Source organism: Camelus bactrianus, chromosome 14, assembly GCF_048773025.1.
Source record: "Camelus bactrianus isolate YW-2024 breed Bactrian camel chromosome 14, ASM4877302v1, whole genome shotgun sequence".
Classification (NCBI taxonomy): Eukaryota; Metazoa; Chordata; class Mammalia; order Artiodactyla; family Camelidae; genus Camelus; species Camelus bactrianus.
Window position 1 is genome coordinate 70555461 of NC_133552.1, and position 23778 is coordinate 70579238.

General features: G+C 53.1%; 1 protein-coding gene and 1 long non-coding RNA gene across 18 annotated transcripts in view; one reads left to right on the forward strand and one right to left on the reverse strand.

Moving 5' to 3' along the window:
• Positions 1-10686, reverse strand: LOC105066881 (uncharacterized). Of its 17 annotated transcripts, XR_012511804.1 has the most exons (7): positions 10329-10485; positions 6341-6425; positions 5624-5676; positions 4276-4930; positions 3054-3217; positions 1878-2044; positions 1222-1417 (listed from the first exon to the last, which is right to left on the reverse strand). It is a non-coding gene; the product is annotated as an uncharacterized LOC105066881 (long non-coding RNA). The 17 variants fall into 17 exon arrangements; XR_012511800.1 differs by lacking the exon at positions 3054-3217 and having other exon boundaries at positions 6349-6425; positions 10329-10484; XR_012511799.1 differs by lacking the exon at positions 3054-3217 and having other exon boundaries at positions 10329-10484.
• Positions 10679-23778, forward strand: part of TMCO3 (transmembrane and coiled-coil domains 3) — a 25649-nt gene continuing 12549 nt past the window's right edge. The window contains exons 1-6 of the mRNA XM_074378603.1: positions 10679-10817; positions 14196-14719; positions 16321-16500; positions 17621-17812; positions 19015-19143; positions 21090-21182. Coding sequence (XP_074234704.1) covers positions 14276-14719; positions 16321-16500; positions 17621-17812; positions 19015-19143; positions 21090-21182 — 1038 coding nt within the window. The 5' untranslated portion in view covers positions 10679-10817; positions 14196-14275. The remainder of the gene's footprint in view (positions 10818-14195; positions 14720-16320; positions 16501-17620; positions 17813-19014; positions 19144-21089; positions 21183-23778) is intronic.

A 23778-nucleotide genomic window follows, 5' to 3' on the forward strand; every position in this document is an offset into this window, starting at 1 on the left:
ATAGATGAATAAAGCAGGAAGACTTTACTAATTCATGTCAAGACTGACTCTAAGTGGAACAGCAAGTAGGAATGTGCGGTGTTGGGGTAAAGACGAAAAACAGACCCACAGACACAGCAGAGTCCACACGACGGTGCTTTCTCTTTACAAAGACATCAAGGTATTTCATAAAGTTTCCTCGATTTACCTAGGAAGCCTCACGCCCCGGTGAGAGGATGCAGCGTGAACTGTGAAAGGCAGGTACTCTGACCGGAGTCATGAGTTAGTAGCCAGGAAAAGTGATTAGCTGCCCTAACAGGGCAGACACAAAAGCCAAGGTGCCTCTCAGAGCCTCGTGCTGTTTAGACCAGAAGCAAACAGTCCTCTACATCCCTGAAAGCACAGGGTTACGTCTACAGCACAGTTACTAACACGCTCACACTTTCATTTAACGTGGACAGCATTTTAATATTTACAGCCGCCCGCGAGCTGTAGCGAGCAGTCCATCAGCCACCATCAGCCTGTAACCCTAACTCACGACCTGTGTGCTCCAAGAGGGCGTGAGATCACCCAAAATATTTGGGGAGATTCACACTCAAAACTTTTAAAATGTAGTTTTAAAGTTATGACACTTAATAGGATAATGGACAGGAACTTTAACAATTGACTCGTACAATGTATTTCTGGACAATGCGTAAGAAATGCCCGTCAGCGTCTCTGTGAGAGGTGCCTGCGTCCAGCGTCCCCCACCATGGGGCGGGTCCAACAGCAGGGATAATGGGCAGAACAAGGCCGACGGTGCCTCTTCCCAGGCGCTTCTGTCCCAGAACCGCCAGCCAGGCCTCGGGGCTCCCTCAGTGCAGGCAGCAAGAACAAGCTCGCTGCTACGCCACCGTAACTGTGACGGCTTTCATTTGGTCGGTTTTATACAACTACTGGAAGGTGGAAAGATATTATGAGAATTAAAGAAAGTCTCACAGTGTATCATCTCAACAGACTCATGTTTAGTGAGAACACCACCACCCTGTCCACACAGTCCTAAGAACGTGTTTACCTAAGGCTTTCAAGCTCCTTCAGCAGCTAAAAATAAGTGAGTTGTCAACACTGAAATATCAGATCATCAGAAAGTCAGCAAGCCGACTCCTGCGCCCTGGTGAAATCATTCACGAGGCTTAACAATCACAAGATGCTTGTCGTGCACTTCTGTCTACTCGTCTGAGTCACTAACAAGTAAGTAACACCTTAAGGTATTAATGGAGCTTTTATTCAACCCTGTACATAGAACAGAGAAATGTCACAGGCAAAAAAACAAATGACATTTTATTAGTGCTTAATATAGCAACACAATAAATTTAGCACACAGTATTATAAAGTAAACTGAACGGCTGAAAACAGGCAAACAAACAAAAAAACCCGGATGTTTATTGTCAATTCAAAGCTGGAAGGAAAGAAATTAAAAGAAGAAAGTGAGCAGCTGCATCACCGTCTCGCCACGACTCTTTCCATCTCATAAAACTACGGTGACCCGGCTCTTCCACCCCAGACACTGGCAGCATCTGTTACCCTCCGTCCCCTTCGTCCCCATGAATTTGACTAATGGTGAATTTTGTGTCATGCGTACTTTAACACAATAAAAAATGAAAAAGCTATACAAATTTTAAAAAAATGAAATGCATAAAATGCTATATAAGGGATTCATCTGAATAAAAATACTGAACAAAACTTTAAATGAAATTCAAAAGAACACCAAAGGCTTCATTAATGGTACAAATGTGTGAGAAATCTGTGAAACGCACGAAGAATGTAAATCGGTGCAAACTTGCAGGCTGCTGAGAACCAACTCGCACTGGCAGTGCCCTCCTTCCTGAAAAGGGTCTAACTGAGACGAGTTTACTTACCCGAGCTGTGTCATGCCGCCTGCAAATCCCTCTTGCTGAATTCACACCGACTCGCGGCCCCCAGTCTCCAGGCTGCACCCAGAACGCTGACGCAGCAGGACCCAGGCCGGAGCCGTCACAGAGCCGCCGGGTACCCTCGGCTTCAACTGTATTTCCATCTTGTGGGCCTGCAGTTAAAATTAAGGGGGAAAACGTTACACTATTTTGAAAACTATTACTAAAGCGGTGGTGAGCACCACACCTCTACACGTAGTTCTACAAGCACGCTTCAAATGCATCTCATCGGTCAAAGCAACTTTCTACGATACATGAAAGGAGCAGCAGCAAATGCTGACTTATCCAGAAAATACTCTTATCTGAAAATCCAGCTTTCTGGGTTTAGGGGGAAAAAGTCACTGAAACTCCTTTGAAAGCTTCATCATCAAGAAAAAAATTGAATTTCCCTGAAGTAAAGTGAAAAGTCACGTTTACAGAATTTTAGCAATTTAGGCAAAATACTACAAAACACACTGAGTTGCTGAAGTAGTTACAGTATGTTTTCATCACATCCTTGCCAAAGTAAAAGAAAGATCAATGCTTTTCTTTTAAAAGTGACTTCATTTGCTGGAGTTCTAATGCTACGCACAGCACATATTTTTCAGTCATTAAGCATCCACATTTAACAGCTTAGAAATTCAGGCTCCCGCCTCCTTCCATTTCTACTTTAGAAATAAAATTAGGGAACTTAGCATTTCTCCATCAGAAAAATCAAACAGTGAAATCTCCAAGCCCTCACCCAAGCGGGTGGGGTGACCCGAGACCGCGCGTCTCCGGACTCGGCGTCACGACCTGCACGCTCACCTGCTGACTGGAAGGCGCCAACGGAAAACCTGGGCTCCTCTGCGCAAACGGATATTAAGTGCAGTAAACCCTCCTTCCGTCACACAAAACTTAACATTTAAGTGCTAAATACCACATTTTCACGTGTGTGTTGTTACCAGAGAAGAGCCGATGAGACCCTAATGAAGAAATCACAAAGGTCCACCGTCTCTCCTCTCCCGGGCCAGGGAGGGAACCTGCCGCCCGGGCTCTCGGGACAGAGGCTCGGGGACGTGGTGACTCAGTGTCCTGCTCGGTCTGTGCTGCTGACGTGACAGACCTTCAGGACAGTGGAGAAACCGGTCCACGCGGCCTCACCTCACAGCCATCTTGATAACTGTCACGTGTAACGGTCATGACTGTGTCACAGTCACTGGGAAGCACTCGCTCATCTGCACGCATTGCTGTAGCAGCCGATGTGCCCGTCAGCAGCCGCTGAATCATACACTTATTGTGGGACCCAAAATGGCTGGATCATGGACCTTAATGACCAGACGTGCGCGAACACAGTTAAATGATGAAGGACGAAGTGGAAAGTAAAGAACGATTTTCATATAAAAATACTTTTCTGAAGAGGACTGAACATACTTGAATAACTTAAAAACCCCGCATAGCATATGACTGGAAAATCAGCTCAACAATTAACTTAGCCAAAAAAATTGAAAGCACACTGAAGCTTAATTGAAAACAATGTTCATTTTTTAAGAACTACAAGTACAAATCTGTTTTTTTGACCACAGAACATGTTTTGGAACCAAGATTCTTTTTTTTAAAGAATGGCAATTGTCAATCAATTTTTTGGATCTAAACAGACAGATTAAAATACACATGGTTGTTTTCAAAAGTAAAAAGTGAAAATAATAAAAATTTAAAGCCAAGGGAGCTTCTATTTTGGCTAATACTTGTTTAAATGAGGGGTTTCGTTTCTGGTTTTCTTTTTTTAAGTTTTGGAAATACAAGATTAGCCTTAGAAACTGCTAGAAAGAAAAAATAAATCAACTCTGGAATTGCGGTGGCTCTCGCGGGACAGCACAGCCCGGACACCTGAGGCAGGATTTTGCAGCCTGCTGAGCGCGCGCTCCTCACGCAGATTTATTTCTGCAGCGGGACTGCATCCCAATGGGAAAGGGTCATTTAAGCGCTGATTTTAATAAAAAGAACAACTGCCCCCAGCTCACAGCACGTGGCTCCCTGGCACGAGCTGTCCGGACGGGCAGCTGCTCCAGCAGCACCAGGCGCACCAGGAGGAGGCTGGCTCTGCCCCTCGCGCCGCAGCTACTCTTAGGGTTTGCTCCCGCTCTTGACCAGTCTCTTCCCAGCTCTCCCGGCCTCAGTGGAGCTGCTGGGAAGACACTGCACCTCCTGGCCTGGACCCGGTTGTGGGGCAAGGCCCACCGGCAGCAGACAGACAGTGGGCTCCGGGTTGTCCGGTCAGGGCAGGAGTCCCCCCCCCCCCCGCCCGCCTACCGGACCCCAACTGGCTCTGCCTGAGCACCAAGCACCGCCAGGGAAGGAGGTGGGAGACGGACCCCGTTCTTACCCCTGCACCTGGGGGGCAGCTGCCCTGCCTGGGCTCCGGGTCAGGAGGAGCCGTCCTGGCCTCGGGCAGGTTCCACTCATTCCAGGCCAAGCAGCAGACGCGGTTCCCTGAGGAGACGTCACACGCCAACAGACCCACCAGCTGAGACAAGTCAAGCTTGTGCCCGGCGGGTGGAGAGGCAGGAAAGCCTGAGTCCGCGTCCGTCCCCGGCGCCCCTGCCGTGACTGATGCTCTTGGTCCTTCTTTGCTGGGTGGTCCACTTCCCTTCAAATTTCAGGGTGACAAAGCCTTGTTCTTCATCAGTTAAGAGGGCTGCACCGTCTTCTGAAGTGGAAATGCGTGTCCACGTAGTCACCAGGATGCAAAGGCTGGCCTTCAGAAGACTGTAAGAACCAACCTTTTACACAAAACACGTTTTGATCTCTATCCAGCTGCTTCCCATGAAGAAGGGCAGTATTCTTCCCAGGTCTCAGTGACATCCCTCTTTATAAAACACATGCACCCTCTGATGAGATGAGGCCTGACACCACCTCAGCTCATCCGCGGTTTCCCTTGGCTTCAATCAATGTCAGGCCCTAGTGAACAGGAGGAGGGCCTCGCGGTTTGGAGATATTTTTATTTTTAGTTTTCTCACTTTAAAATTAGCAGAACAACACTGATGAAAACAAACACATGCCACAGGGTTAGAAATAATCGACAGAAGTTCCAAACGCAGGCGCAAAAAGCCTGGTATAACTCAATGAAGATGATACTAAAAACAAGGATGCCTGTGCACATGACAGAAATAAAACGGTAAATACGAAACAGAAACGGACTCACAGACATAGCACACAGACTCGTGGTTGCCAAGGGGGCAGGGGGTGGGAAGGGACAGACTGGGATTTCAAAATTGTAGAACAGATAAACAAGATTATACTGTGTAGCACAGGGAAATATACACAAGATCTTGTGGTAGCTCACAGAAGAAAAAATGTGACAATGAATATATGTATGTTCATGTATAACTGAAAAATTGTGCTCTACACTGGAATTGGACACAACATTGTAAAATAATTATAAATCAATAAAAAAGGTTAAACAATAAAAAAATTAAAAAAAATTTCCTGATATCTATATTTAAAAAGTAAAAACTAATAGGTAAAATTAATGTTTTATTGGATTTAACATCCCAAGTATTGTCATTTCAACATCTAATAAACATAAAAATTATTGAGATATTTAAAAAGAAAGAAAGAAATAAAACAGAAAAGCAGGGCAGAGGAAAAGCAGGGCAAAGGCTGTGGATGGGTGGTAAATAACAAACGACCAGGTAACTGCACTATATATAGTTTATAATGAAACAGAATACCATCTTAGCGCTTCCAGACATTGATGGTTAAGGTTTTATTTATCCAGGGTAACCTGATGAGAAAGACACCAGAAATGAAAGTGATTCACTAATTTCTATAAGTCAAAACAGACTCTATAATCTACGTGTCACAGACACGTGATCAAGAGACTTCTACTCAGTCTTGCTCAGAAGCAGATGAGGCAGCTTGCAGAGCACACAGAGTAAGCGGCAGCTTGCAGAACTGCCTGCTGGAAAACGAGATGCAGGTGGAGGGATTGAGAGGAGGCACAAAGGGATAAGACACAGGCATGCGCACCATGCACAAGGGCTGGCGTGAGCTGAAAACCAGGCTCCCGGCTGCCATAGCGAAGAAGAAAATACCATCAGTCAGGAAACCTGTTTTCATAAGATTTAAAAACCCACCAGCAGCCAGAGTGGCCCAGCTCCTCCTGGCCCTGAAACCTGACGGAAGTGGCAACTTGAAATGTCCCCTCTGCACCAGACCAGCTTCTCCCCAAACGCCACCAACAAACAGCAGAGCAAACTGCCAAAGCTTTCCCTGCAGCAACCCACGGTCCTGCTGCTGGAAAAGCGGCAGGGAGCAACGGAGCCGGGGGCATGGAGTCAGCCCTCGCGCTGCTGCCCAAGTGTGGTCTGGGGTCCCCGGGGTCCTGAGACCCTTCAGGGTTTCCCCAATCACAAAACTGTCCTCAAAATGACCAACCTGTTACCCACCTTCTCACCTTGGCTGGCGTATAGCAGAGGCTCCCAGAGGTTGCTCGACTGGTGGTGATATCACAACAGACTGAACGCAGAAGACCTGGGAACGTAACTTTTATTAAGCCAGACATTAAAGATACTTGCAAAAGTGTTATGTAAATAAGCAATGGGTTTACTACTGTCATATTTAGATGTACAAATGTTTTTAAACTTCCCATTTTAACATCTGACCCAGTGAACACGACGGCCATGAGCTGCTTCTGCAACAACAGCTCCTTGGGATGCAGTCACTTTAAAGTACACAGGGGACCTGAGACTTGGAGGTTTGAGAACCGCTGCCCTGGGGTGACGCAGGGAGTTAACATTTTGGCCACGCAGAACAATGACTGCCGATCATCTGGGGTCTTGGGTCCCTTTTGGAATCTGATGAAAGTCCCAGATCCTTCCTTCAGGAAACACACGTGGTCCACGCGTGAGTATGTGGTTTTGCCCATATTGGCTTCTCAGAGGCTGGGGAGGGTGGAGCTTGGGCTAGGAACCCAGGAGCTGGGTCAGGACACACAAACAGCATTTGGTGTACACGTGGGATGAATCCAGCCACGGAAAGGAAAGAAGCAGGGACGTACTCCATGACGTGGGTGGACCTCAGAAACACGATGCTGAGCAGAAGTCAGACACGAAGCTCACACACCGTGAAGTGTCCAGGACAGGCAAATGCAGAGGGACGGGGCGGGGAGAGGCTGGGGGTGACAGTTTGGTCGGATCGGGTTTCCTCTGGGTGATGGGAGTGTTTTCAAACTCGACGGAGGTGGTGGCGGCACAATGCTATGAGTGTACTGAGCACACTGAACCGTCCACTCTGAAAGAGTGAACAACATGCTGTGTGGATTTCAGCTCAAGAAAAAGTCAACACAGCAGCCTTAGAACCTCGGAGATTGGTCCACAGAGGACGGCACTGTCAGGTAACCAACTCGTCCAACTGAGGATGGGCCCAGGGACGCGGACAGGCACCTGGCAGGTGCGACGACGTCGACGATCTCTCGAGGCACTTCTGACAGTCAGACACTTCTGACAGAGTGGCCGCCTCTCCCAAATTGTGTCAAAGCAGCTGCAGGACAGTTCAGAGAGAACCCTCCCTCCGAACGAGAGGGAACACAGGGCAGAGTGAGGTCCAGGCCACACAGTGTCTCAAGGGTCACCACCACCTTGTTACAGGGGGCAGAAGGGCAGACGGAGAACCAAACAGACCCTCCTCATGTTCTTCCAAGTGCCTGCTGGGTCCCAAGACCTCCCCACCTCAAACCTCAAAGTGGCACGAAGGTACTGGCTCTGAGAGGGACAGAGCCATGGGTCTGAGCTGGGCTCACAGCAGGCCTCTGGGCAGAAGGAAAAGGAGGGCGCTGTCAGTGAAGTTCCAACAATTTGGTGTCACCCTTACTGGGATCGGACAGTCATCCGTAGCTAAGTCTAACCTCCCGACAGGTAAACAACAAGATCCTCCTGCAGAGCACAGGGAACCACAGTCAGTGTGGTGTAAGCACCCGTAACGGAAAAGAATACGAGGACGTGTATCTGTGTGTAACCGAATCACTATGCTGTGCACCAGAAACTAACACAACGCTGCAAGTCAACTGTATTTCAATAAAAAAGAAAGAAGACATGTGCTCCATGTCCAAAAGTGACAGAGAGACTCATGTTGCAACACGGAAAAAAGAGAACTGGCATAAAGCTTTCTAGGAAAAAAAAGCCTCGTAAACTAAAAAATCACAGGGGAAAAAAAGCTCGGGGTCCATTTAGACAAAACTAAATCCACGTAAACTAGTAGAAGTCCACACTTGGCAGGGCCGGGGCCCGCCCTTCCAGCTCTGCCTGCCTCCAGTAAGGCTTCCCGCCAAGGAAGCTAAATTATTGACGCAACTCTTAAGGCAGGTGGAAGGGGGTTTTCTGCTTCACTGTCTTACCCTGTTAAAACGCACAAAATCCTTGAAGTAAAAATCTGGATAATCCAGGAGAAAAGTCAACTAAATTCTTGAGCCCAGGGAAAAAGCCTCAAACATTTAACTGTGACCTTGTGAAAAATCACTTATATGACTGTGTATAAAAAAATAATCACTCTTAAAATGTCTTTCCAGAGACACCACACAACAAAATCTTCTCTCAGGGGCAACTTGGAGGGGCCCCCGGGCATCCTCCTGGCCCCATGATGGCACTGACGGTCACCTCGGCTGTTTTGGGCAGAGCAGGTTGGGGCGCGCGGGGTTGGACCTGAGAGTCCCCCCACTCTCTCGGCCCTCCAGCCTGCCCAGCCCCTCCCCTGGAGCTGGGGAGAGTGGTCTCCATGGGCAGAGGTGGGAGCATCCCTGACATGCTCCCCCCCCAACCCAGTTCCTCGGTTTCCGGGACCACACTCTCTGGTCCTCCCACTTTCCTGACCAGCTCTTCTCCATCTCCCCTTCGGCTGCTTGCCCCACCCTGAAGTTCTGTTCTCCCGCCTCCACTCCTTCCCCTACAAGGCCTCCTGGACCATCTCTCTCCTGCCTGAACCCTCCCAGCAGCCTCCCTCCCTCTACCGTGAGAACAAGGACAGACGTCCCCTCCTGTGCCCCAGACCACCACACACCCGGGTCTGGGGCCCTCACCTGCCTCTGCTGGGTCTCTGTTCCCTGGCTCTCTGGGCCCAGCCAGGGGGTCTTCCGATCTCCTGTCGTCCAGTCTGCGTTTCCCACCCGGGGTCTGCACACATCTGGCTGCCCCTCCTGCCCCCATCCATGAGAGTTCAGCTCACGCCGTGTTACTGTGGCTAAGCCTTCACCACCTCCGCATGGGACCCCACCATGCAGGTTCCTGGGGCCTGGGCCTCTCCCTGGCGCTGCCCCAACTGTAATAAACTAGCTGTGTGTTCAGCACCTGACTCTCCTGCTAGGACAGCAGCTCCATCAATACCAAATCCACGTCCGTCTTGCTCAGCAGCGAACCTCCAGCATCCTGCACTGCACCTCTCTTGCACACAGAAACTGCTGAAACCCATTGTCCACAGTGCTTTCCACTACGTTTCAAAATAACTGCACGTTTCCCGAATCTTCTCTCCTGAGCTCCAGACCTACATTTCTCAGCAGCTACACGAGCCCTCTTTTCCCCTTGTTGGTGTGCCGTCCTCCTGCACAAGCCTCCTCTTCCCTCTACAGCCCCTGTCTCGGTCAATACGACCACCACCGGACGTCCTAGCGAGGAACTGCAGAGGCCCTTTCTCTCCCCTCCCCGCCATTTCTGAATAGTTCTGTAAGATTGCTTGCCCTCCCTCTCTCCCTTACTCCTACAGACAATCCCGCTGCTCAGGTCCTCACCCCTTCTTGCCTAGGCTCTTATGACAGCTTCCCAGCTGGTCTCCGGTGCCCACCACCCTGACCTCCCTCCCGCCCAGTTCCCACTGTTTTGACAAAAGGCTTTTTGAAAACAAAGCTCAAAGGGGATCACTCCACACACAGCGCTCCTTCTTGCAGATCTTCCCGGGCTCCAGTGCTCTCCTGGAGAGACTACGCTCCTCAGCAAGGAACACAGGGCCTGATTCCGAGTCCTGCCGTTCCCGACCCTGAAGTCCAGGTTCCAGTCACCTGAGCCACTGCCAATGCTCAAAGGCGCTGTCCCGTCCACTTCCTCTCTCACCAGACGCTCGCCCGCCCGAAACGTCCCTCCCTCCCCGTTCACCTGGCTGCTCGGGCTTCCAACGGAGCACTGCTCCGAGTGCCCCGCCGCTCGGGGCCTGCATCTCGTCCACGATAACCTGCACCCGGGTCACTGGTCAGGCCCCCGCTGCGTGCCTCCTAGCCTCCGGCGGCGCCCCCCGCGCGCGAGCCGCCTCGGCCCGGCCCCCAGCCTCCGACCCCGGGCCAAGCACCGGACCCCCAGCCCAGGTCCTTCCCGGACTCCCCCTCCCGCCCCTCGGCGCTCCCCCAGCCCGGGCCCAGGGGGAGCCGAGCAGGAGGCGATGCCGCGGGCCACCTACCATTCTCCCCAGCGCTCACCAGCTTCTCGCCGGCCCCGACCACCTCCCGCCCCGGCCCGGCAGCGCCGCGCGAGTCCTTGTCCTCAGCCCCCGGGACACCCGCGCGGTGAGGTGGCCGCAAGTCTGGGCCGCGAGACTCCAACTCCCGGCGTGCACTGCGCCGCCCGGGGGCCGACGGGATCCAGGCCACAGGCCGCCTCTGATTCCCGACGTGCACTGCGCCGCCTGGAGACCGACGGAACCCACGCCCCGCCTCCTTAAAGGGGCCGCGACGCTCTCCTGGCTGCGTCGGCGCAGACGGCGTTCTGAGAGGGCTGCGGGCGGCCAGGGGCCTCCCGGTGACTGACCGCGTCCCCATCCCCGTCCCCGCCCCTGGGGCGGCCCCGCCGCCGTCTGGGAAGGGATGCGGAGAAGCCGTGTCCCTGTCCTGCCCTCAGCCTCGCGCGCCGCAGAGCTGAGCCCTGGACGCGCAGCGGCCGGAACGTCCGGGTGAGCGCTGCGCGGCGTTCGGCGCTGGGCCTCGGGTGCGGCCTGAAGTGCGGCCCGCGGGGCTCCCTCCCGGGCTCCGCCCCGGGGTCTCTCCTCCCTGGGGCCTCTCCGCCCCGAGCCTGCCTCCCCCGGGGGTCCCCTCTCCCCTCCCCGGGGGTCTCCTCTCCCCGCCTGGCTCTTCGCTCAGCTCCGGCCCGCTCGCCCCCCTCCTGGCGGTGCGCGGGGACGGTTTTGCACCTGCGGGCCCTTTTCCAGACCCGCGCACCTGGCGGTGGCCCCAGGATGGCGGTGGAGGTGCGGCCCCGGAGGGTGCGATGGGGGCGCCGGCGGGAGCTGCGCCGCCCGCCTTAAGTCGCTGGTGAGGCTGCGGACGCCGCCAGCCGCCGCCTGGACCAGTCTGCACCCTCCGGCGTCAGGTGTGCGGGGTGAGCGGGCCGCAGGAGGCCGCTTCTCCGCGGGCCCCTCGCGGTCCCGGCTCCACACCTGCCCCCAGGCTCCTTTCGGGTGTCGCCGTCAGCGCCTGAGTGCAGGCCTGGGGCTCGAGCGTGCGCTCATCCAGGTACGAGGCGGCTTCGCCTGGTCCCCGGAAATGAGGACGCACGGTGAGCGCCGCGAGTGCGTCTCCTGCGGGGTCTAGCTGCTCCGGGCGGAGAGGGGACTTGCAGACCGGCGCGCGTCTCCGTGGAAGGTTGCTGCTGGTCCCAGGAACGGTGTCAGCTAATGATTTTAGTGCTTTCCTAAGTGTGGAAGAGGCAGGAATCCGGGTTCCTAAACGTTTTCCCTGAAGTGTAACTGTGTGTTTCCCTGAGGTGTAACTCGGTTTTGCCGGCTTTTCCCCCAGCACAGGATGCCTGGGCCCGAATTCCTTGTGGGCTGCGCTGTGGGTCGGCGACTCCAGTGCCTGACGACTTGACATTGTAGAACCTGGTGGGAGGGACGTTTTTAGTTGACAGCCTTCTCGCATTTATACGTTTTTCTGATCATTTTTTGGATCAGAGTGTCCAAATTTCTTTTATTAGTGTCTCAGTGATTAGGTTACTTAATGAAATGATTGTGTTTTGTAGGGTTTGATTAACGTGAAATACTTTTTTCTTGTTTGTGTTTTTTCCTTCCTCTCCCCCTTTCTTACCTCATCTCCAGTTCCTTTACTAACACAAATCAGCCATAAATTGTATTTACAGGGTTGTAAGTGCTTTATTTTAAGAAGTATACTGTACTTCATTCAGTTTGTTAAAGTGTAAAGTATGCTCTTCCAGGAAGATCCTCCGCAAGTTACACTGAGGTGGGCTCCTTCCACTGGGGGGGTCTCTTCTCTCCCTTAGGCCTTTCCACAAGCTCCTCCTTAGTTGCCTGTTTCGTGCCCGACCTGGAGGTATTGGAGGTGTCAGGAAGGAATTCTCATTTTAAACCGTCTGCTACAAACACTCCTCAGTTTCGTTTTTTTAGAGGTGTAACTAGTGCTATACCCGTTGACCTGTTCCAGCCACATCCATACTGCTTGTTCCAGAATTTCCTGCCCAGAGCCTGGGGTGGGCACATTCTGGACCAGGTCAGTGCCCCTACACTTAGGGCCCGGGTTCACCTGGGTGGACAGGGCACCTGGGGCAGGCTGTCCCAAGAGCCTGGCCCAGTTGGCCTCTGCCCAGCAGACAGTGGCTGCTATGCTAGTGAGTTGAATAAACTAGATTCTTTTGCAGCAGTTTGACCCTCCTCAGGGTCCCTCCTGCTGCCTTGTTACAGCCACTGCCTCTGCTTCCCAGACTCCAGACAAACAGAAAGTATTCGTTTTGAAAAATGTTTAAAGTGACCGTCCTGAAGACAGGCTCTAATTCTTTCTTTCCTTTGAAACAGTAGAAGCTTAGCAATTAAGTGAGTCATTAAAATAACAAGTCAACCATATTGCCAGGTTGTGATAGGTTAATTATTTATTTTTAAGGTGGTAACATTTACTTTAAGTTGTGTGAAAAGCGAACTCGAGTAATTCCGACAGCCCCTTCTCATTCACCTGCCTCAGTGGGGAGGCAGGGAGTTCAGAGTCCTGGATGTGTTAGGTCTGTGTAACGTTAGGAGCCAGCGTATCTAAACCTGAATTGCAATGGAAGTCTCCTGACTTTTTAAGCAGAATGTTGAGCCAGAACAGTCCTTAGTGGGTGACTTTTGATTGCCATTCTGAACATCGGCCACTCTCCCATCCTCCTGTGGTGGTCTTTCCAGGGTCCGTTGAGGTGTGTAGAGCAGTCAGCCCTCCCCAGACCCCGGGGCTGCTACTGTCGGCCGAGTTCTTTTGTGTTCTCATAAGCTCTGTTTGGTCTGCACTTTCTACTGGCGTCACTTCTTGGTTTGATCAGAATTTTCTCTCTAGAAACACACTCTCACTTTTGCTGCATCTAATCTTCTTTGCCTGGGAAACCAGATTAAACTCATTAGACTTTGGGTTTACAGGTGAAATTAAAGTAATAGATATGTTGTGAAATAAACAAGTCCTGTGGAAACAGCAAGTTTTGTTTTATTTTTGGAGTAAGGACTTGGGCCTAGTGGCTGGGTTTAGGGGTGTGTTTTAGAGCGTGTCTTCCCAAGGTCTCCTGTGGTGGTCACTCCTCCCTTATGCCTGCCCCCCATCCCCACCCCGTTCTCCTGCCTGTGAGGCAGTCCTGTCTCAGTGGCCTTCTGATGCAGCTTCCACCTGCCCCTTGATCGCCCTCCTCTGGGCGCTGCCCACCCGAGGGCCTGGGGCTCGCGCCCAGGGGGCCTGTCTGTGCCCTGCCGACCGGGGTAGATTTGTATGTACTTCTCAGGGAGAGGACCAGGAGTTGGGAATCGGACACAGAACGTGCTCTTGGTCATTGTATTTTGTGGGTTTTTTTCTTTTTTCTGTCCTTGACATCTTGCTAGCATCTGACTGTGACTGATGGCGATTTGGACAGAATTCTGGGTGACTCTGGGAAGCCAGCAGCACAGCAGAGCCGGTCGGAGTAGCTCAGTTTCCCCTGCGCACCCACAGCGCTGGCTCCCGGAGCCGCTTGCCTGGGTGGGGAGCAGGTGGTGTTTTCTGGCCTCTGATACACAGACGCTCTTAGATAGAGTTGGTTTTTGTCTTTTGCACAGGGTAGATTTAGGAGATACATGAGGCTGAGTTTTCCTTAAAAGAATTGCCTTTCAATTTGGATGTAACCTTTCATCTCCACTGTCCACCAGGTACCACACCCTGTGACTCAGTATTTGACTACAGTCCAGCTGTAATAAATTGTTCAAATGTGAATGTTAACTTAGGAAAAATGACGTTTTCCTCAGAAAAGTGATCGTTTTTAGTAATTACTTAAAACTTTAATCTCAGTAATGAGTTGTTCAACTATATGTGACCGTAAATCTCTTTTTCAGCTCAAAATGTGCATCTAACATGCAAGTCAAGCTCAGCAGACGTCTTTGGACTGCGCTGCCCTGTCCTCAAGGATCCAGTCATGTGGGGCTTGGGAGGGCTCCTCCTGTGGCTGCTGCTCCCGCCCCTTCCCCTGCCAGCGGGCGCCGCGGAGCATGAGGAGGTGGCGAGGCAAGCCATCAAATTGCACCGGGGCAGAGGGGCGGCGGCCACCCAGGGCCGGCGGTGGGTCCTGGATGGGTGCAGGAAGCTCTCTGGGCTTCTTCGCCAGAAGACTGTGGTTCTTAACAAACTGAAAAATGCAATCAGAGCCGTGGAAGCTGACGCCAGCCTCTCGGATGAAGAGAAGCTGTTCCAGGTGCACACATTTGAAATCTTCCAGAAAGAGCTGAATGAGAGCGAAAACTCAGTCTTCCAGGCCATCCACGGCCTCCAGAGAGCCCTGCAGGGGGACTACAGGGACGTGGTCAACATGAAGGAGAGCAGCCGTCAGCGCCTAGAGGCCCTGCGGGAGGCGGCCATCAAGGTCAGTCCCGGGCGTGGGCCGCGGGGTGCGGTGGCAAGTGGGAGCCGTGCGGGCCTTTTGCGGCCCAGCAGGGGCAGGAGAGTCAGTCCCTTTCCACAGAGACTTCGCAGATCTGCATTTGATCCCTCTGCATCTTCCGAATGCCTTCTTCGAGGTGGAGACCCCAGGCACTTAAACTCGCTACTCATGTCATCCCAGAAAACTGATGGGAAATAAGTCCCTTGTAACTGCGGCCAACATTTCCAGTTTCTGACCAGAATTCCTTGTAGTGTGAGGGTCCACATACTGAAAACAAAAATAGTAAAGTTTGTCTTAAACAAATATATGCATTTGAATTAAAGATTTTGGTGAAGTGTAGTTTTAAAATGATGAGAAGAAGCTGTCCCTGTGTCGCGTGTGATATTTGTGCAGCTTTCAAAGCTGTCATTTAACCGTCCATTATGTGCCGGGAACTTTAAATATAAAAGCGTCATTTCATCTCCATAGAACGGCTGTGGCATCATCCCACAGCCTGAAAAGTAGAGGAGACACAAACTTAGTGAACTTCCTTTTTTAACCGCACTGTGGTGTTTTTGGTGGAAGTATGGTACTAGGTAATAGCTGGTCGGGGCGGCCGCCAGCTTGACTGGGCGTCTCGTCTGGCGTGTGTGCTGCGCAGGCTGCGTTGTTGTGCGTTTTGGGAGATAGACCGCAATGCTGTCTCCAGAGCAGGGTCTCCTGCCTTACCAGATCCTTTGGGCAGTTGAGACATTAAAAGTGTTCAGTTTTAAAGATGGATTTTTAGCGGTATCGATTTGAGGTAGTTTTACTATAAAACCAGAGCAAACACGAGTGTGGGTGATACTGATCCAATATGCCTGCTTTCTACGACTCACGTGAACGGTGTTCCCACTGGCGCTGGCCCTCGTTCCTGCCTCTGAGGGGTCCAGACAGCGGCACGGGGTGGGGGGGTTGGTTGCTGAGTGGAGATGCCCAGGGCCGCGCGCCCCGGGGCTGCCCTGCCGCTCACGGTGCCGGCTCTGCCCACCTCTTTAAGTGTAAATACTTGCTCTAGTAGCAAGGCTGTTGCTTTAAGGCAGCTTGAGTTTAGACGGTTGTGTAATGTATATGTGTTAAAACCTCCTACCAGCACTGCCCATCAGTTTTGTGAGTAATTAACGCTGTCAGATTCTTCTGGAATATTCCCCTTTGTAACTTGGAGTTTGACTGTGTGTGTTCTGCTTGGAAATTTACAGCTGAATTGTCCAGTGCCATAGTGGTTTCTAAAGTACAGCTGTACCTCTGTGCATAGTAGGCGCTGTGCATAGTAGGCGCCGCGCCTGCAGCGTAACTGTGTTTGGGGAGTGGTGGTGTGTGAGGCGGTGGCCGTCAGAGTCGACCTAGAGTCATGTGCTGCCTCGTTGACGTGTAGTGTGAGGAGTGTCCCCGGGATGGTGCTCCGTATGTGTGAGGGACCCGGGCCCTCGGCTTCCCTGACGTTCGTGCCCAGGAGGGCCCGGGAGAGTGTGTGTCTGCGGAGGGCCCGGCCGGCCAGCTGGGTGGAAGCCATGTCCTGGTTTGCTCCTTGGTAAGCACTGCTCTCTGTTTCTCAAAACGACCAGGAGGAGATGGAATACGTGGAGCTTCTGGCAGCAGAAAAACGTCAAGCTGAAGCCCTTAAACACCTGCAGCATCAAAACAAGAGCTTATCCATCCTTGACGAGATCCTGGAAGACGTGAGGAGGGCGGCCGACCGCCTGGAGGAGGAGATAGAGGAGCACGCCTTTGATGACAACAAGTCGGTGAGTGGCCGCCGCCCTGCCCGCTGGGCTCCCCGAGCGGGTGTGCCGTGGGGCTTGTTTGCAGGTGTGTTTTGAGTGCAGCTGGAACGTGAAGAGGAAAGCGCTGTGTGCCTTAGAAGGTGATGGGGTGGCCTAGCAGAGGGACACGGCGTCCCCCGACTGCCCCCGTGTTCTTGTCCACCCCCCTCTCCGTTTCCAGGTTTGCCCTCAGGCGGCTCGGGCTCTGGTCTCAGGGAAGCCGGGCCGGGCCAGTCGGGATCGGGGTGGACCTGCCAGCGGAGTAGCCCGCTCCTCCCATGAAGCCGTCTCAGGTCTGAGGCAGGCTGTCAGATAGCTCACCCGTTATAACAGATTCCAGATTCTTTAGAAAGGCGAGACTTGAGTCCAGAGGTTGACTGTGAGTCGGGGGGGGGGACCCAGAAGAGGGTCAGGCAGTGATGACAAACCAGAGGAGGTTAACGCCCTGGAAGCTCTCTGAAGCCCATGCTTTAAGGCCGTTTATGTTGGCTTCGCTACGAGGCTTGTGATGAGCCCAGCCTCCGGCCCTGCTGTCCTCCCGAGATCAGGAGTGGGGCTGAAGGTCCGCCCTCAGAACTGGCTTGTTCCTCTGGTGACCAGCCCCATCCTGAAGGTACCTGGGTCCTTTCCAGCGTTACCTGGCTAATAGCAGCTCAGGTAGGGTCAAGAGCGGCTTGTCATGAACAGCAAGAAGCTCTTTCTTGACCCCTATTGTTCTGGTGTGATTTCAGGAACTGGGGACAAAAGACCAAATGTAAGAAAAGGTGTTTCCATCGGTCTTCATCACTCAGGAAGTTACCTGGGTTTGGGAGCTGTGAGCCGGGAAAGGGGATGAAGACAAGATACCTATTTGTTGCCACAAATGACAATGTCACACACCGAGTTAGGTGATGTGGGTGTTTGGAAGTAGCAGAAATCCTAAACACGTCCATCTTTAAATCACTTTTTTAAGTGAAAAATTTTGCCTGATTTTCTAATCTATTGGTCTTTTGCCACACTTGACAGAATGCTGAAATCATTCCTCTGTATAGGGTTTACTCTGAAGTTTGAACTCGAAAATGTCTCGTCGGTTTTAGTAACGTAACATGGGTCTTTCTTACAGGTCAAAGGGGTTAACTTTGAGGCGGTTCTGCGGGTGGAGGAGGAGGAGGCCAGTTCCAGGCGGAACCTCACCCGACGGGAGGTGGAGGAGGACCTGGGCCTCAGCATGCTCATCGACTCCCAGAACAACCAGTACATTCTCACCAAGCCCAGGGACGCCACCATCCCGCGGGCGGACCACCACCTCATAAAGGTTGCCCGCGCCGCCCCACCCGGTCCACTGGGGGTGGGGGGACGCTTAATTTTCTGGGTGTCACACGAGGGGGCACAGCCTTCTCCTAACGGGTTCCGCTGGAATTCTGTTTTCTGTGATTTGAAACGTTTTCTCTCAATTTAAAAATTTCTTCCAAGAGACTAAGGCATTTTAATATTTAAAGTGAAAATTAATCTACTTTTGAGAATTTGGAAGATTTTCGAAGTTAGGAGTTGCTGTGATGAGGTCAGAGCTTCGACGATCTGAAAGCCCTTTTCACTGGGCGGCTCACTCTACCGGGCAGAGAGGTTGGGCTGTGACTTGGCGTGCGTTTGTCCAGGTGTGTGGTGCGGCCGTCTTCTCCAGTGGTGCCACTGCCACAGGGCTGTGCCCTCGGGGCGGGGGGCAGGCCTAGTGGGAGGACGTGGGATGACTTCAAGTTGATGGTGTGGTTCCAGATCAGTGCGTTTGGACCCAAGTGAGTGACGGGCGTGAGGGTGACCGGTGCACCCTGCTCGGGACCTGGATAAGTTGCTGGGTCTCCAGCAAAGCTCCCTGATGCTGGAATCTGCTCAGGAAAAGAAACCAAGGCTAAGAGCCCGCTCTTACAGACGCTGCCAAGACCAGCGGGCTGCAGGGGACAAGCGGTCCCCACGGGCTCGTCCTGAGCGCTGACCCCGTGTTGGCTGTGTCACGTCGGCAGGGCTGTTGCCATCCTTGGTTGTGACGGGGATGGAAACTGGGAGGGGCTGCGTCTGAGGATGACAGAGTCCCCGGGAAAGGGTGGGGCTGCTGCTTCCCTGTTGGTAATTGACATGCCTTCTGGGGAGACATTTTGAGGCTGTGACTCTCCTGCTCCCCGTCACACTGTGACCAGGAGCTTTAGCACAGCTGATGGGTCTGCTCTGAATCAGTTGTCACTGTGATGGTCATGTGGTCTTCGTGGGGGGATCAGTGGTGAGGGTGCCCCGGCCCCGAATGCTGAGAGGAGGTCGGTGCGCCCAGTCTCACGGGGGCCGAGATGGGGCCCGAGCTGGCAGGCACTTCCGACCCCGAGGAGCAGGACTCATCTGCTCCCAGGACATGCGAGCGCCTCCGGCCTCCGCATCAGAGCCCCGTCCACCTGCCGACTCCATGAGCCCCGCTTTCTCTGGCCACCTGGTACGAAGGTTGGGTTTCTCATCTGTCTCTTCTTATGTCAGGACATTGTCACCATTGGGATGTTGTCCTTACCTTGTGGCTGGCTGTGCACCACAGTAGGACTGCCCACCATGTTTGGATACATCATCTGTGGTGTGCTCCTTGGACCCTCGGGACTCAACAGCATTAAGGTAAGAACAAAACCTAACTGTTTAATATCTGGCGAACTTGAATTAATGAAGATAGCAGTTTCTTATAAAGAAGGTGCCCTTTGAAGTTTCAGAAGAAATCTCTCAAGCATAAGAGAGTCTTTTTCTTCATTCATTCATGAGTGACTTGACCAAGGGAAATGACCCTGTTCATGTGTTTAAGATTCTGTTTGCAGTAATGTGATGGACTTGGTTGTTCAGACACTGAAAGGGGCTAAAAGTGCTGGATTAACGTATTTTTAAAACATGCTTCACCCGCTGAGAAGCTGTCATGGTGAGGACGACCCAGCCGAGGTGTGGGTGTCAGGCTGCTCTTGCTGGGGGCGTTTGTGAGCAGGTGGGAGTGGGCTGTGTCCTTTGCTGAAGACACTTTTGGACAGAAACGACAGATTCCCAGGCCTTTGTGGGCTTCAAAATGTGTCCCTAAAAAAACACAATTTGGACAAAATGGAAAGAGAATGCTAAGAAAAGGTGTGCTGGGTCCCACACGGAAGGAGCTTCTGGTACAGGAGGCGGAGAACAGGCGACAGCGTCCTCAGAACCTCTCTGATGACTGGGGTGGGTGGCTCCACCTGCAGCCTCACCCTGTCTGATCCCACACCTGTGTTGGGGCTGGAGGGCCTCTGAGCTGAGGGTCCCCACACAGGCAGCGCCACCTAACCCTGACAGCAGGCAGGCCTGGCTGGCGGGGACGTGCAGCCACTGCCACCTCCAGGCAGGGTGGCCTCTGGGAAGCGTGGCTTTAATTCAGTGTTTGAATAGGTAATTTTCACACAATCAACACAGTATGAAAAGCTGTAGGTGAGAACCCTTTGCCTGCCCTTGACCCAGCTTCCTCTCCAGGGTGTTTGCGAACAGTAGCAAACAAAATGTATTTTCCCCTTCGTTTTGTCTTAATGGCACAGACACCACATAAGCAGATTCAGGCTAAGTAAGTAGGTGACAGATCCAGCTGGACACTGTGAATATTCCATTTCCCAGTAGATCACCTGCACCGTGGAAGAACAACGTCATTACGGTAGCTACGGATGCAACTCCAAGAGCCGACTAGCGGCTGTGGGGCGGTTAGTGGAGGGAGAGTAACAGTACCGACTGTCTGTCCTCTGCTAGGGAGTTAACGGGCTTCCGTTTTGTAGGTCGGGAAGTACAGGCGTAGGTGTGTTACTTTGAAGTCACGTTACAGCCCGATTTAAAAGGGGGAAAGTAGCAGAGAGGAGGCATAACGCCCAGAAGACATAAAAGAAGACAGAGCGAGCCTGGTGCTTCACGACGATAAGCGTGTGGAGTAAGCTTCCCTCTGAGAGGCTGTCGAGGAGAAAGTGCAGTAACGAGACCGAGTGAAAGTAAAGCGACTGAGGCAGCTTGGACGTGAAGGGAGGGGGTGCGGGTGAAAGCGGGGCGGGGTCCGAGGCGTCGCAGCCGGCAGACCGCGGGTGCCCGGCGGGGCACAGGGCACAGGAGTAGCCGGCGTGGCGGGTAAGCACCAGCCTCTGCGGGAGTGCGAGGCTCGGAAAGCACACGGCACCTCTGAGCCCCTGCTGTGCGGTCAGATGCGTCCCGAGGAAACCCCACCCAGAGGAGGGTAGGACGCCCTTCCTAGGCAAGCGCTGAACTCGGGCCACTGCCTCCCCACTCCACGGAGGACGCGCAGGAGAGGCGCCAATGGAAACAACGGTGGCAGTTAGTGACCTTGGAAACAGGTGATCATGAGCTAGTTCCTAGAAAATAAATAAAAATACCCCTCCAACTAATCAAGAAAAAGGAGAAAAACCCACCAGAATCGGGAAGCCCAGGTTATCTCAGACACAGAGGAAAGCAGGGTTTTGGGTGGGGTCCCGCTGAGTCTGTCAGGACAAGATTGTTTGTGAAGCACAGGAGACTGTTGAATGTGTTGAATCAGATGGTGTTAAAACTCTCTTGTTTTTCAGTCGGTCGTGCAGGTGGAGACGTTAGGAGAATTTGGCGTGTTCTTTACTCTCTTTCTCGTTGGCCTAGAATTTTCCCCAGAGAAGCTGAGAAAGGTGAGTCCTGTTGGTCTGACTGTCATTGCTCTGTGTGAGCCTCGGCCCCTGCTTGCTGTTTACGCTGGTTTGTGACTTGCCTGGCAAGTTAAGTGTGTTTAGGACAGAATGTGACGTTTTAGTTTGACGTTATTTTGGAACAAACTTCAAAAGATAACAGTTTTTAAAAAAAGGTGAAAGTTCAATGAGTAAATGAAATTAGCTTTCATGTGACTAATTCTAAAATAAGTCTGAGAAATGATACATTCAGTCACTTCTGGGGGTCCCTCCAAGAAGGTCCAACACCTTCAGAGGCCATAGTATCACAGGAATTGAACGTCCCGTGTGTTACCCTGGGAGAAGGTTCCTGGTTCTAATTCCTAAGTAAATGGCAGGTTTTGACTTCCTGTTCCATCACTGTAAAACGAGGTGTCTGAGAGGTCAGTGGTAGTTGGGACCGTGTGTGAATAAACACCGAAACAGTGGAAGCAGCACTTCCTCCTGAATGTGTTTGCTTTCAGAGTTACTGGCTTGAACACTGCAGTGTTTCAGGATGGAAGTGAATTAACGAGGAGCTGGTTTGTCTTTGCACAGACGCACACAGAAGAGGGAAGGCTGCTGGGGGGAGAGGAGCGTGGCTGGTTACGAGCCTGGTCCCGCCCAGTTTTGCCTCCAGCTTGAGGACGCCAGTGTCCCGGGCTGGACCTAGGTGCTCGCCACGCTCACGTCCTTTCCCTGAGCCTCCCGCTCCCGGGTCTGTCCGGGGGGAGACTTTAGTATGAGCGCCTTGGGCTCTGTTTTAAAGCTAACCCGTGAAGGCGGTCAGCTCCTCGTTGTAGTGTGTTACACGCGAGCTGAAGCAGCCCGAGTCCCCTGGCTAGACTGTGGCAGAGCTCCTTGATGGAGGCGGCGCAGCCGTTACAAATACTGTAGGAATGGGCAGTCACAAAGGGAAACATGTAAAAGTGCCAGAATGCTACATTCAAAAGAAAACCGTGGGCCTTCCACGTGACTCCGGCAACGCACCAGGAGCCCAGACGCGCGGGAAATAACGCCCCTGGCAGCCGCGGGTGCCGGTCCCCCCGCCCCGTGCTCTCAGACCCCCTGGGACGCCAGGCGTCCCTCCACGACGAGCAGCAGCGAGCTTCGGCCGAGGCCTGGCCCCCCAGCGCCGCCTCCTCTCTGGCCCCGCCGCCTCGGCCTCCCCCTTCCCTGGTAGAAGCTCCACTGGCCTGTCAGCTGCTTATTCTCTCCTCCTCCCAGTGCCCTCCTTGCTGGCCGTTCAAAGTCGGGTCCGTGTTTTCTCCACGTGCGTTTGTGTCTTTTCCACTTCTGGCAGGGTTACCTCCACATCTTAATTTCTGAATCCAGAGTTTAAAGAAAATTGGCCACTTTCCTGGGTCCTAAGGAAAACTGGCCGAATTACTCCTGTGACCTCTGGGGATGTGTGTGCAGCAGCAGGGGCAGAGGGAACCCGGCGGGGACACGGGGCCTCCAGGGTCTCGGGGGCAGGGGTCCCCTCACGGCGGCTCTGAGGAAGCACGGCCCCATGGGGGGCACCGCTGGCTCCTCTGGGTGAGCTGTGGGATTGGGAGCCAGGCGGGCGGCGTCACCGCACGGCCTTCTCAGCCCCAGCGTCCGCTTCGTGGGGAGACGCGGGTTTCGTCTCGTCTGGACTGTGACGGTATGTTTCCCGGCACTGTAGTGGTCAGTGTTGGATGGGAGAGCGGGGTTCCTCAGTGTGACGTCTGCTGCCTTCATCAGCGTGACGACGCTCTGTGGCGCTTTGGGGTTCTGCACCTGGCGACGCAGCCTGGGGATGGGTGGCTTGGGAAGGCACATCTGCTTTGTGAGTTAGGGGAGAAGCTTGGTTGGGGAACAGGCCCCTGTTGGGTGCCTTTTGGTCTAGGGTGAGCTGGGGGTCTCTAATGTCCCCTTGGCTCTGACGTCCCCAAGTGCCAGAGACAGTGGCTGCCCCCTGCCGGGCAGCCCTGACCCTGAGCTGCACCGGGAAGGTCTCCCGGCCTCCCTAGGCCCGTGGGCCCAGGGTGCAGACGGTCTGCTTCGGTTTTCCTTTCATTTCTCAGGGGTATGTGACTGACACAGCTGTGGAGCAGCCTCAGGTGAGCGCTGCGATTGTCCTGAGCTGACAGGACTCCTGCCCTGTGGGTCCCCCGTGCGTGTGTCCAGGTGGGCGCTATTCAGGAGGGTTTGTACGTACCTCCAGTTGCTGGAAGGCTACTCTTAGGTCATTGGTGAAACCCCCAGAGGCCTGACGGAAAACCAGTCAGATATGCCTGAGTTGAGGAAGTCCTCCTTGTCCCCTGTCCCTGAGGACACGCTTCTGTCCTGCCTACTCGTGCCCTTGACTGGCATTTATCTGCAAGGCCCCCAGTGCCTGGTGCCCCCAGACTCCTCCTCACGTAGGTGCGACATCACTGGAGGTGGCGCGTGGTTTCTTCTGGTATCTCTTCCTGCTTGATGACGGGCGTTCCAGACTCTGGTGGCTGCTCACGTGGGTGTCAGGCACTGTCTGCAGTCGGCATGGTTCCTGCCCCGGCAGGGCTTCTGTTTCAGGGTTTCTGAGGATGTGTGGGGTTGTTGGCAGGAGTCCTGG